The following is a 14,367-nucleotide window of genomic DNA, read 5'->3' on the forward strand; positions in this document are numbered from 1 at the left end:
TCTACAAACCGAAGGACGAGGGAGGCATCGACTTGAAGAACTGTATCGAGTGGAACAAAGCTCTCACCTTTAAGCATCTATGGATTTTGGAGCGCAATCAGGAGTCACTATGGATCAAATGGGTGTATACGAGGTTTATGAAATACGAAACCAGCATCTGGACCTGCAAAATTCATGAAGGTATGAGCTGGTCTCTGAAAAAGATTCTTAAACTAAGAAACGATGTAGCATGTCTTTATGACATTCGCTAGGTGACGGGAAAGACACTCTATTCTGGCACGACCCCTGGATCGAAAACTAGCCTATCATCCATAAGGAGGGGTTTCAAAATACCCGTATCAGAAGGGACCGCGTAGAAGCGAAAATCAGAGACATTAAAGACGGGAATTGATACTCACTCCTGAGATGAAATCTAGAAGGACAAATGATACTTGATCATATAAGTAACATACAACTACACGACAGACCGAATATTCATGAATGGAAAGATGAGGACAATGGGAAACTGGTATCGAAGAAAATATGGGAGGTAACCCGGGAAAAAACGTAGAAAGTAGAATGGGCTCCTCTTGTATGATCAATGAAGATTATCTCTCGACACTAGTTCATCCTATGGCTCGCCTTCTGGGAAAGACTCAGCACTCGTGATCGTATCAACAATTATATGAGCATCCCGGACGCGAGCTGTCTTGTATGTAGAGGAAATGAAGAAACCATATATCACCTATTCGGGAGCTATTGTATTGATTCGGAGCTTTGGGACATATTGTATAGAAGCCTGGAGCTGATCCGTTTCCCGAGCGAATGGAATGAAATCAAAGAAACGGCACTACTCAAAGCCAAGGGAAATAGATTTGCAACAAGCGTGTTCAAGTGCGTCTTTGGAGCAGTGATGTATAACATTTGGCAAAAACGAAATGCAAGGGTACATGGAAGAATCCGCAACAGCGTTGAAGAGTTATGGAAAGATATTGTATCGGATTGCAGCGCCCTCGCGGGAACGTGGAGAAGAATTCAAAGCACGGAGCAGAACTGGATATCTGTAGGAACTGGAATTTACCATTTTTTTAACTCACTAGAATTGAAAACATTGTAATCAAATAATTCATTTATGTTTTTAGCTTTTTAGCTTTTATTCAGAATGTTACGACTTCAAAATCATTTTAGGCCTGTCTAGAATGATCTCTTAAACTTGTGGTTTTTCCGAATTTTGGGAATTTTTAATGAAATGACGCTAAGTCGTTTTTCCCCAACAAAAAAAAATAAGAGGCGGTTGTCAAATGTTGAGCTGCAGAACATGGGAAACTTCGACCAACCAAGAAAAGCTTGGTCGATCTTCATTCCTTTCAGGACAAGACTCGAGAGCGAATTCATCTTAAATTATATACCCCAAATAAAACCCTTTAACAAAACTTCCAGTATTATCAAGTATCTTGTCATAAACTGAGAATATCAATTTAAACAAAAATGTTTCTAAAACATGCCTTAAAAATAGTCAAATATATATGTCATAAATACAAAAAGTTCCACAGCAAAGATGAGAATTTTGACTGTGAACTGTTGAGTTATGGAGCCTACACTTATAATAAATTCTACATTGTTAATTAGAGTTTATTGGGTTTTTTTTTTTGGTTTTGGGTTTGGGCCTGACCAAAGTTATTTAGGTTTATTACCTTAATGTTTACCCTATAAATATGTGATTATTAAGGGTTTACATTGGAGACAGAATTCTAGAGAGATAAAGTGTGAGGCAAAAACTCTGTATTCCTTCTTCTTCTTCATAGTAAATTTGGTGGTGGCTGAAGTGGATGTAGCTCAATTTGAGTGAACCACTATAAATCTGTTTGTTCTTGTGTTCTTCTTTCTTGTGTTTTTACAGATTGTTTTCAAGCAGGTCGGATTTGGGAGATACAAATCCTAACAACTGGTATCAGAGAAGCTAGGATAGATCTGAGCATTGGAAACAATGGCAAGTGAGAACAGTATAGGACATGGGATTGGAAGATTTGATGAGACAGATTATGCCTTCTAGAGAATACAAATTGAAGATTATCTCTATGGAAAGAAGCTTCATGTTCCTTTGAGTGAGAAACTAGAGAAGATGGATGAAGCTGAATGGAAACTCCTTGATAGACAGGTTTTAGGAGTTGTCCGATTGACGCTAGCCAAGACGGTTGCTCACAATGTAGCAAAGGAGAAGACCACCATGGGTCTGATGAAAGCTCTTTCTGATATGTATGAGAAACCATCTGCTAACAACAAGGTACACTTAATGAAAAGACTCTTTTACTTAAGAATGGTTTATGGTACTTCTGTCACTACTCATTTGAATGAATTCAATACAATTGTGAATCAATTGCTATCTGTTGAGATTGATTTTGGGGATGAAGTTAGTGCCCTGATTTTGTTAGCATCTCTACCAAATAGTTGGGAACCTATGAGGGCAACAATTAGTAATTCAGTTGGAAATGCTATACTAGAATTTGTTGAAGTTAGAGATTGTATTCTTGCTGAAGAGGTTCGTAAAATTTATTCTGGTGAAACATTCAAAGGTTATGCTCTGAATGTGGAAAACAGTGGAAGAGGTAATGATTGAAATTTCAACCGAGGTAAGAGCAGATCTATGTCAAGGAGCAGGAGGAGTCAGTCCAAGTTTGGGAGGACATTCGAGTGCTGGAATTGTGGTAAACAGGGTCATCTAAAGAGGAACTTCAAAGCACCGAAGAAAAACGGTGATGATAAAAATGATGCAGCCAACGTTGTTACAGAATCTGTCACTGATGCGTTACTTCTGTCTGTTGATAGCCCGATAGATTCATGGGTTTTGGACTCAGGAGCGTCTTTCCACACCACTGCTCACAAAGAATTAATGGAGAATTATGTGGCTGAAACTGTAGGAAAGTTTATCTCGCAGATGGTGAGCCACTGGATATTGTTGGCATTGGTGACATTAAATTGAAGATGGAAAATGGTTCTGTTTGGAAGATTAATAATGTGAGACACATTCCAGGTTTAATGCGCAATCTGATTTCTGTTACACAACTTGATGAAGAAGGTCACAATTTCAGTTGTGGAAATGGTGCGTGGAAGGTGACTAAAGGAGCAATTGTTGTTGCTCGAGGTCATAAAACTGGAACGTTATACACAACTTCAACTTGCAGAGAAACAGTTGCTGCTGTAGTTGATGACTCGAAGAACAGTGAGTTGTAGCATTGCAGGTTGGGCCATATGAGTGAAAAAGGGATGAAAATTCTTTTGAAGAATGGACAGATTCCAGAACTGAAGTCTATTGAACATCAGTTATGTGAAAACTGTATTCTTGGAAAACAGAAACGGATGAGTTTCTTAAAGATTGGGAAGGAGCTCAAGAAAGAAAGACTAGAGTTGGTACACACTGATGTGTGGGGACCTGCACCTGTTTCTTCTATTGGCGGATCATACTACTATGTGACTTTTATAGATGATTCAACAAGAAAAGTATGGGTTTACTTTATGAAGCACAAGTCTAAAGTATTTGCTATTTTCAAGAAGTGGAAGGCTTTGGTTGAAAATGAAAAAAAATCAGAAAGTTAAGTGCTTGAGATCCGACAATGGAGTTAAATATATCAATATAGATTTCAAAGAATATTGTGTTGTGAATGGGATCAGTATGGTGAAGACTGTTCCCCGAACGACTCAAGAGAATGGAGTAGCTGAACGAATGAATCGAACATTGAACGAGCGTTCTAGAAGCATGAGATTGCATGCAGGGCTGCCTAAAACCTTCTGGGCAGAAGCTATTAATACTGCTGCCTATTTGATAAACAGTGGACCCTCTGTTCCTCTTGAATTCAGAATTCCTGAAGAAGCTTGGAGCAATAAAAAGGTAAATGTTTCTTATTTGAAAGTGTTTGGTTGTTTATCATATGTTCATATTAATGAATGTGATAGGAGCAAGCTTGCTCCAAAGTCTAATAAATGTTTTTTTATTGATTATGGTGATATCGAGTTTGGTTATCGTTTCTGGGATACTCAAAATCGGAAGATCATTCGTAGCAGAAATGTTATCTTCAATGAACAGGTTCTCTACAAAGATTGTATTGGGAATACATCAGATGGTGATTCCAAGTTGGAATCGACTGGTACAGTCGATTTGAGACAATTTTCAGCTGAATATATACCGGTTGTCGAAGAAGAACAATGTGTTGTTGAAGATGAAATCGTTGAGAACGTGGCCCCAGAGGTAAATCAGCAAACACCGGTTATACAGTTGAGAAGATCATCAAGGAATCGAAAACCAGTTGAGAGGTGGTCTCCATCTCTGAACTATATCTTGTTGACAGATAGAGGTGAACCTGAATGTTATGAGGAAGCAATACAATCTGATGAATCGATTAAGTGGGAGTCTGCTATGAAAGATGAGATGGACTCTTTGATGTTGAATCAGACTTGGGAGCTCACTGAGCTACCAAAGGGAAAGAAAGCACTTAACAACAAATGGATCTTCAGGATTAAAGAAGAACATGATAAAACCCTGAGGTACAAGGCAAGGTTGGTTGTGAAAGGATTTCAACAAAAAGAAGGTATTGACTACAATGAGATCTTCTCTCCAGTAGTTAAATTGATGACAATTAGAACTATTTTGAGTTTGGTTGTGAAAGAAGACCTTCATCTTCAACAAATGGATGTCAAAACTTCTTTTCATGGTGATTTAGATGAAGAGATTTATATGCAACAACCAGAAGGATTTGAAATCAAAGGAAAAGATGAGCTTGTGTGTAAGCTTCAGAAGAGTCTGTATGGTTTGAAACAGGCTCCAAGGCAATGGTACAAGAAGTTCGATAGCTTCATGAAAAGTAAAAATTTTTTGAGGTTTGAAGCTGATCATTGCTTCTATATAAAGAGGTTTGATAAATCGTACATTATTCTTCTTCTCTACGTTAATGACATGTTGATTGCTGGAGCAAGCTTGTATGAGATTAACAAGTTCAAGAAAGAGTTGTCTGAAAAGTTTGCACTGAAGGATTTGGGTGCTGCTAAACAAATCCTTGGGATGAGAATTTTCAGGGATGAAGAAGTTCTCAAGCTTTCACAAGAAGAATATGTGAAGAAAGTTCTTAGCAGGTTCAACTTGTATGATGCAAAAGCAGTTACTACCCCCTTAGCTAGTCACTTCAGACTATCTAAAGATCAGTCGCCTTCAACAGAGGAGGAGAAAAATTACATGTCCACTGTTCCGTATGCCTCTTCCATTGGTTGTATTATGTATGGGATGGTTTGCACAAGACCAGACATAGCACATGCAATGGGAGTTGTTAGCAGATTCATGAGCAACCCGGGTAGACAACATTGGGAAGCCGTAAAGTGGATACTATGATACTTAAGAGGAAGTGCGGGTCTCGCTTTGTGTTCTCGAAAGTCTAATATGGGTTTAGAAGGATATGTTGATGCTGACAATGGTGGTGATGTTGATAGTAGGAAGAGCACAACAGGGTACATTTATACTCTGGGAGGTACTGCAATCAGTTGGGTATCAAAATTGCAGAAGATTGTTGCTCTTTCTAGTTGTGAGGCAGAGTATGTTGCTGTGACAGAAGCTGCTAAGGAGATGATGTGGTTACAACCCTTTTTGCGAGAATTGGGTCAAGACTACGAGGGAAGTGTGTTGCGATGCGACAGTCAGAGTGCCATTCATTTGGAAAAGAATCATGTTTATCATGGCAGGACGAAGCATATACAGGTTCGTTATCATTTCATCCGGTCAGCTTTAGAAGATGGAGTATTAGCTCTTGAGAAGATTCCCGGGAGTGAGAATCCAGCTGATATGTTGACGAAAGTTGTGACAAATGAGAAACTGAAGTTGTGTGCAACTTCAGTTGGTCTTCTTCGTTAAGACAACGAATGGAAAGCCACTACCGATCGAGAGATGATGAAGTTAGTCTCCAAGTGGGAGATTGTTGAGTTATGGAGCCTACACTTATAATAAATTCTATATTGTTAATTAGAGTTTATTGGGTTTTCTTTTTTTTTGGTTTTGGGCTTGGGCCTGACCAAAGTTATTTAGGTTTATTACCTTAATGTTACTCTATAAATATGTGATTATTAAGGGTTTACATTGGGAGACAGAATTCTAGAGAGATAAAGTGTGAGGCAAAAAATTTGTATTCCTTCTTCTTCTTCATAATAATCTGGTGGTGGCTGAAGTGGATGTAACTCAATTTGAGTGAACCACTATAAATCTGTGTGTTCTTGTGTTCTTCTTTCTTGTGTTTTTACAGATTGTTTTCAAGCGGATCGAATTTGGGAGATACAAATTTAACATGAACTCGGTCCAACATTGTTCATAAACTTGACTTTAATTACAATTTCGAAACAATTTATAAGCTAAACAAAAAAATAAACTGTGGATCACACACACATGAGACAGTTACTCATCAATTTAAACCGCGTATCCTTGTCAATAATTTATCTTAGTTTAAATACTTTGTTGGCGGAAATATTTTAATTTTATTTATTAATAGATATTATTTCCATTGAACTTTGTTTAATTTTTATCTCATCCCCTTTACATTAAACTACACATTGTCTCATTAACATTAAAATTAATGATTTTTTAAAACTATTTTTTAATGTTTTGTATTATAGTTTATTTTTTAAATAAATATATTTTATTTAAGTTTTTATATTTAATATTTAGTTTAATAATCTATATCTTTTAAATAATATAAACTATTTTTTATACAATAATATCATACATTAAATTAATAAATATTTATCAAATATTTTAAAACATATTAAATATAACACTAAATAAAATAATTGTTTTTATTTTGATGTTTGGAGATATAAATATATATATATATATATATATATATATTATGCTATTATTATTTTTATAGATTTATTTATATATAATATAATAATTTATAATTTTAAAATATATATAAAAAATGTAATTTTTAAATATATTAGTATTTTCTTTTAATATTTTAAATATTTATTAAATAATTATGATAATAATTTTTATCATATTGAAGAAAACTTAATATAATAAATGATAGGATCGGCTTTATCGATAGAGACGGGGTCTGCTAAGGATAAAGGCTAATGAAAAAAACGGTTTGAAAGAAATCCTATTAGGGATTTAATTCGCTTTCTATTCTACGCAAATACTTGTAAACACTTGAAACAGATTCAAGGCGGAATTGTTTACTTGGGTTTGAAGCACAAGATGAAATATGAAAAGATGACAGAAATGAAAGAACACAGCAGTTTGTTTATGGATGTTCGGAGAAACACTCCTACGTCACCCCTTCTTCTAACCACCGGAAGGATTCACTATAATATGATTCGAATCAAATACAGTTTACACACACTTAACTCACTATTGAACATAACACTTTCTGTTCAATTACAAGATGAAGAATATCACTCAGCTAAAGGTGTTTTGATTCTAGCTCTCTCTTGATTCACACACAGTACAATCAGAAAGCAGCTTCACAGTATGAATATTCAAAGGCTTGAATTCTCTCAAGATCGGTAAGTTCGTAAGGTTAGCAGTTCTTCTCGTTAAGGTCGATTGTCCGTTGTCCTTTAGATTTGTTAAATACTGAGCAGGAGCCAACGGTTGAATCTTTTAGAATGATACGTGACACTCTTCCATTGGAAAGCCTCCATTGTACACAGCAGGTTCTGAGCACAAGGATCGTGGCCGTACATCACTGGTAGTGCGTCGAATATTCCATCAGGGATGTACCTGCAAAATAAGTAATGTGAGGAAAATTCTCTTACGTGGAATTCCTTGGTTGGTTGTATATAGTTGTTGTACTAATCTTCACTAGAAAGTGAAGCAGGAGTAGGGTACAACTATAACACGTGGGAAGGTAAAATTCTAGCTTCAAGCAAATTGCTTAAGCTGAGCATTAGACGTATTTCAGTTAGACGGATTGTAAAATCAGTCTAATGAAATCAAATATCTCCTTCTAATAATAATGTCTATTAGACCGCCTAGTCTAATAGAATTAGACTCTCGTCTAATTATAATAATCATTAGACTACACGTCTAATTTCACTAAGTTAGACTGCACGTCTAATTCCGGTTCTACCTCAGACTTGTCTGAAGGAGTTAGACTCACGTCTAACTTTCACTAATTAGACTACACGTCTAATTATACAATACCCATTAGACTGCACGTCTAACTTCACTAAGTTAGACTGCACGTCTAATTCTGGTTCTACCTCAGACTTGTCTAAATGAGTTAGACTCACGTCTAACTTTCACTAATTAGACTACACGTCTAATTATCCAATAACCATTAGACTGCACGTCTAACTCCACTGAGTTAGACTGCACGTCTAACTCCACTGAGTTAGACTGCACGTCTAATTCCGGTTCTACCTCAAACTTGTCTGAAGGAGTTAGACTACACGTCTAACTTTCACTTTCTATTAGACTGCACGTCTAACTCCACTAAGTTAGACTGCACGTCTAATTCCGCACATATTAGACTATCCTTCTAATTGCCAATATATTAGACTACACGTCTAACTCTGATGAGTTAGACTGTACGTCTAATTCCGTTCATTCATTAGACTACACGTCTAATTCTGAATATCTATTAGACCATCCGTCTAATTACAAGTCTATTAGACTACACGTCTAACTCCGCTGAGTTAGATTGTACGTCTAATTTCGAACACATTAGACATACGTCTAATTCCGTGTATATTAGACTTACGTCTAATTCTATACATTCATTAGACTACACGTCTAACTCCGATGAGTTAGACTGTACGTCTAATTCTATGCATTCATTAGACTACACGTCTAACTCCGATGAGTTAGACTATACGTCTAATTCTATGCATTCATTAGACTACACGTCTAACTCCGATGAGTTGGACTGTACGTCTAATTCTATGCATTCATTAGACTACACGTCTAACTCCGATGAGTTAGACTGTACATCTAATTCTATGCATCTAATGCCAAAATCGGTCTAATGACCCTCATTAGAGTCAAGTCTTATGAAATATTGTTTCAATACACCTGCATCAAAACTCATAAGTCATTTCATCATCAAAATCTCAGTGGTTAAATTATTTCAACACTTAGTCAAAATAATTTGACCCACCAATATAAAATAAGTTTTACAAATAATTTATTATATTTTGAGATGTTGTAAATATTTATTATATTAATTTATAATATTAATATATAAAAACGTGTATAAATATTATTAAAGTGAATATTGAATAAAAAAACTGGAAAAAAATCATAAAAAGGTTTAACTTTTAAATTAAATGAAAGATATATTTAGACTTATTTAAGAGTAATGGAGCAAATTCACTCTCAGAATTAAGGTAAACATGAAGAGAGATTAATTATTCCTTTTATTTGTCGTGGCGACGCATAATATGCGTCGGTCATAATGCGTCCAATAGCTATATTTGTTGTAGTGACATTTAGAGATATCCAGACAAATTATGAAGTTAAATTGAATGACCAATACAATAGGCCGAAAATTCGTTTTATTAGAACCACATGTTAATCAATAAAACCTACGGATCAGTTTAAGAAATAAGAAAACAATAATTATGTACTTACCTAGCTAAAATTAATCCAAAATTCTATTAAATGAAAACATGAATCAGATGCAAAATCACTCCTACATATACTAAACTTGAATATATGAAGGTTTCAATCATGGAAGAACAAGTCAAGTTGCAAATACGCCTGGACATATAATGAATTTTTTTGATTGATTTTATTTTATCATGAACAGTCTATTGATCTTAGCATATACATTAGATGTAATGACTTAAAATAGTTATCACCATAAAACATTGCAGGGTGACCAAGAGATACAATTATGAAACATGTTCCTTTATTGATTGACAAATCATTAAAATCCAATAGAAAAAATAATTTTGAATACAATCACAAATAATATACAACAATAAAACATTATAAATAATATTTTACTGTGGAAAAAATAACAATTATCTTGTAGTTTTGAATCTCGTGATTTCTGTCTTCCTTCCTTCTTCAACTTCATTGATAATATGAGTAAAATGTGCAAGATGGTCACCAAAAATGTAGGAGTCAACATGTCCCAATATGATGGACAAAGTTTGACAAATAAATAATTAATGACCTTATTGAATAGATCTATTTTGATTGCAGCAAGATATCTGAGCATTAACTTTATGAAGACTTCTTTATTTATTGTTTTGTAATCAAAAGCTGCATAAATAAACATAATTTATAAGCATATTGTATATATATGATCAAGTACTATATAATATAAATAGGTTAAACTACTTACTTGAAATGGGGTGAAAATAGACTGAACTATCTATATTTAGTAATGAATTGGTGGTGGTGGTGGAGAGGAATAGTAATATGAGGGAGGTGGTGATGGTGATAGAGGGGGTGGAGACTTGTAGTAGTAAGGAGGTGGAGGAGATGGTGATGGTGGTGGTGGAGACTTGTAGTAGTATGGTGGTGGAGGAGATGGGGATGGAGGTGGTGGAGACTTGTAGTAGTAAGTAGGTGGAGGAGATGGGGATGGTGGTGGTGGAGACTTATAATAGTAAGGAGGTGGAGGAGATGGGGATGGTGGTGGTGGTGACTTGTAGTAGTATGGTGGAGGAGGAGATGGGGATGGTGGTGGTGGAGATTTGTAATAGTAAGGAGGTGGAGGAGATGGGGATGGAGGTGGTGGAGATTTGTAGTAGTACGGTGGTGGAGGAGACGGGGATGGGGGAGGAGGTGACTTGTAATAGTAAGGTGGGGGAGGAGACGGAAAATGTGGAGGAGGTGACTTGTAATAGTAAGGTGGTGGAGGAGATGGTGATGGTGGTGGTGGAGACTTGTAGTAGTATGGTGGCGGAGGAGATGGGGATGGTGGTGGTGGAGACTTGTAGTAGTATGGTGGCGGAGGAGATGGGGATGGTGGCGGAGGTGATTTATAGTAGTATGGTGGGGGTGGAGATGAGAATGGTGGTGGAGGAGATTTGTAAAAGTAAGGTGGTGGAGGTGACAGTAAAGGTGGTGGAGGTGATTTATAGTAATAAGGTGGTGGTGCAGATGGTGATGGTGGTGGAGGAGACTTGTAATAGTACGGTGGTGGAGGAGATGGAGATGGTGGTGGAGGATTTGGTGACGGTGGTGGAGGAGATGGGGATGGTGGTGGTGGTGACATGTAGTAGTATGGTGGAGGTGATTTAAATGCATAAGTTGGAGGAGGTGGTGGTGATTTATAGTAGTAGACTGGGGGAGGGGGAGGAGGCGATTTGTAATAATATGGTGAAGGAGTAGGCTTTGGCTTAGGCTTCTCACACTCTTTCGAAGGAGTCTTTGGGGCATAGGCAAAAGGCTCGGCAGAGAGAACAACTTCATATTCAGTCTTGGACTTCACCTTTAACTTGGCACCCTTAATTCCCCAATGGAGGTTTGTCGGGACATTACATGTCGAACCTTTAGGTGGTGCATGGAGCTTGGCTTTGCATGCCTCAACTCCATATTTCTTGTAATCAAAGCCATCAAGCGTGACTGCAAACTTTCCATTTATCTTAGTTGTACCATAGGCCAAAATTTCTTTTTTACCAACTGTACATGTCACTTCTACTTTAGCACCTGTTCATAAACAACGAATAATATTGTTAAAAAAAAAAATTCTTTAACAAAATAAACATAGCAAATGTATAGATCAAACTAGCTATTTGTTATAAAATTATTGTGACTTAGTTTTTTAAAATAAATTTTCTAAAGAACTAAATATTACATTTTAAGAAAACAAAAAGATAAACCAGAAAACAATTAACTCTTTTATTTACTATTAATTAATAACATATAATTAATCCTTTATAAAAATATGAGATATTAATGTATTAAGAACTATACAAAATAAATTATTTTGTAAAACAACAAGTATCAAATAGTAAATTAATAGAAAAATAACAAGCGAAGTGTTTGTCACATGATAAATGATGTAAATAACAATATGGTTACCTTTGAGATGTTTCTTGTCATGAGATTTCTTTGGGTATGTCCAATCATAGCATTTATAACAGTAAACTTTTCCAACAACTTTTACGACCATAGGACGGTAAGAGTGAGGAGGATAGTAAGAAGTGGGTGGTGGAGACTTGTAATAGTACGAAGGAGGAGGTGGTGATTTATAAAGGTAGGTTGGAGATGGTGGGGGTGGAGAGTTGTAATAGTAAGGCTTTGGTGGAGATTTATATGGAGGAGGTGGAGATTTGTAAATGTAAGGTTTTGCTAGAGATGGGGATGGAGGAGGCGGGGATTTGTAGTAATATGGTGGTGGAGGAGATGGTGACGGAGGAGGAGAGGACTTGTAGTAGTATGGAGGAGGAGGAGATGGTGAAGGTGGAGGAGGGGACTTGTAGTAGTATGGAGGAGGAGGAGAGGGTGAAGGTGGAGGAGGGGACTTGTAGTAGTATGTAGGAGGAGGAGATGGTGAAGGTGGAGGTGGGGACTTGTAGTAGTACGGAGGAGGTGGAGATGGTGAAGGTGGAGGTGGAGATTTGTAATAGTACGGTGGAGGAGGAGACGGAGATGGTGGTGGCGGAGATTTATAATAGTATGGTGGAGGTGGAGACGGGGAAGGAGGAGGTGGAGATTTGTAATAGTACGGTGGAGGAGGAGACGGAGATGGTGGTGGCGGAGATTTATAATAGTATGGTGGAGGTGGAGACGGGGAAGGAGGAGGTGGAGATTTGTAGTAGTAAGGTGGAGGAGGGGAAGTTGAAGGCGGTGGAGGAGACTTGTAGTAGTAAGGTGGAGGAGGGGAAGGTGAAGGCGGTGGAGGAGACTTGTAGTAGTAAGGTGGAGGAGGAGACGGGGAAGGAGGCGGTGGAGATTTGTAATAGTATGGAGGAGGTGGTGATGGAGAAGGTGGAGGAGGTGATTTGTAGTAGTAAGGTGGAGGAGGTGAAGGAGACGGCGGTGGTGGAGAGTTGTAGGAGTAGGGTGGAGGAGGAGATGGGGAAGGAGGTGGTGGAGATTTGTAATAATATGGAGGAAGTGGCGATGGAGAAGGTGGAGGAGGGGATTTATAATAATAAGGTGATGGTGGAGATGGGGATGGTGGGGGAGGCGACTTATACTCGTAAGGGGGAGGTGGAGAAGCGTAGACGTAAGGGTCGGCAGAAACCGAAGTATTTAAAAGCGTCGCTAAAGCCATAGCGAGAAGCAAATGTGGCCGGAGACGGCCGCCACCTTGAGCTCTCATGGTGGTGGATAGAGAGCTCTCTATCTTGTACTCTAAAAGAGAGATAGTGAGTTATGACTTGGGAGAAAAGGATGTGATCAAGTAGGTTTTTATAGGAAGCTAGTAAGGAGTGTTTAAGTCTTTGTTTTAATTAGTTTGATTAATAATGTGTAAATGTGATGGCTCTCCAGCTGGAAATAACAATAATGTTCCTTCCTCAAAGGCATTAAAATAACGATTGAAATTGATTCCCCAATTGAATTCATATAAATTTTTTAGTCGGTAGATGTTCATAAGAGAATAAGTCACCTGCTACCATTTTCAACTTAATCGATAATATTAAATCCAATTAATAAGTTTCATCAAACCTATTCTATTCTTTAATAAATCCCACTTCTCTTGCATATCTGTACGGATAAATAAAATTAGGCAAGTATAATCACACTAGCTAGAGAATGTAGTAGATATGTAGTTGTTGTATTGAAAATGTTACATCACATTATTAGGCAAGTGTAATTTCTTAATCATAACATATTCCATGTGAAAGCAATAAGTGGAAGTTTCTAGGCTTTTCTATTTCATATATTTAAGGTTATGAAAGAAATACAAATCATCTAATGTCTTCGGTTAAGGTATGACTTCAATCCATTATTGAGAATTCTAAACAATTTAGTCTTATCTCTAACCAATTATCTTTCTCATTTGGATGGTAGCAAAGTCAAATTATACCTCATATTTATGTATATATATATATATATATATATATATATATATATATATATATATATATATACCCATCCTCTTAAGAAATATATTAGGGAAACCATCAAATAAATTAATTATGATTTCATGGGGTGCTTCTTTTTGCCAAAACAATGATTAAGATGACTAAATTATAATGTATTTTTATAGTTTTGATTACTAAAACAGTGAAAAAGGAAAAAGGATATTGAAACATTTACAACAATTTATTGATTTGTGTTTTATTGTTGTTTGACTGTGTTTTTGTTTGAGTTTTAGACTCTGAAATGTACAATGGACAGTTTTATCGGATTAACTTTTAGGATTTGGGATATTGGTTTTCTTTTGGAAAGTATTGAATTTAAGGGTTTACTTTTGAAATTGTAAATGTTACTGTTGTTAAGAG

General features: G+C 36.6%; 1 protein-coding gene across 1 annotated transcript; it reads right to left on the minus strand.

Moving 5' to 3' along the window:
• Window positions 1-10,313: 10,313 nt before the first annotated feature.
• Window positions 10,314-13,262, minus strand: LOC124920952 (extensin-2-like). The gene is made up of 2 exons (XM_047461544.1): window positions 11,996-13,262; window positions 10,314-11,620 (listed from the first exon to the last, which is right to left on the minus strand). Exons 1-2 carry the CDS (start codon window positions 13,239-13,241, stop codon window positions 10,344-10,346), a joined length of 2,523 nt encoding a protein of 840 aa, XP_047317500.1. The 5' UTR covers window positions 13,242-13,262; the 3' UTR covers window positions 10,314-10,343.
• Window positions 13,263-14,367: the final 1,105 nt, after the last annotated feature.

Source organism: Impatiens glandulifera, chromosome 1 (assembly GCF_907164915.1).
Source record: "Impatiens glandulifera chromosome 1, dImpGla2.1, whole genome shotgun sequence".
Taxonomy (NCBI): domain Eukaryota; kingdom Viridiplantae; phylum Streptophyta; class Magnoliopsida; order Ericales; family Balsaminaceae; genus Impatiens; species Impatiens glandulifera.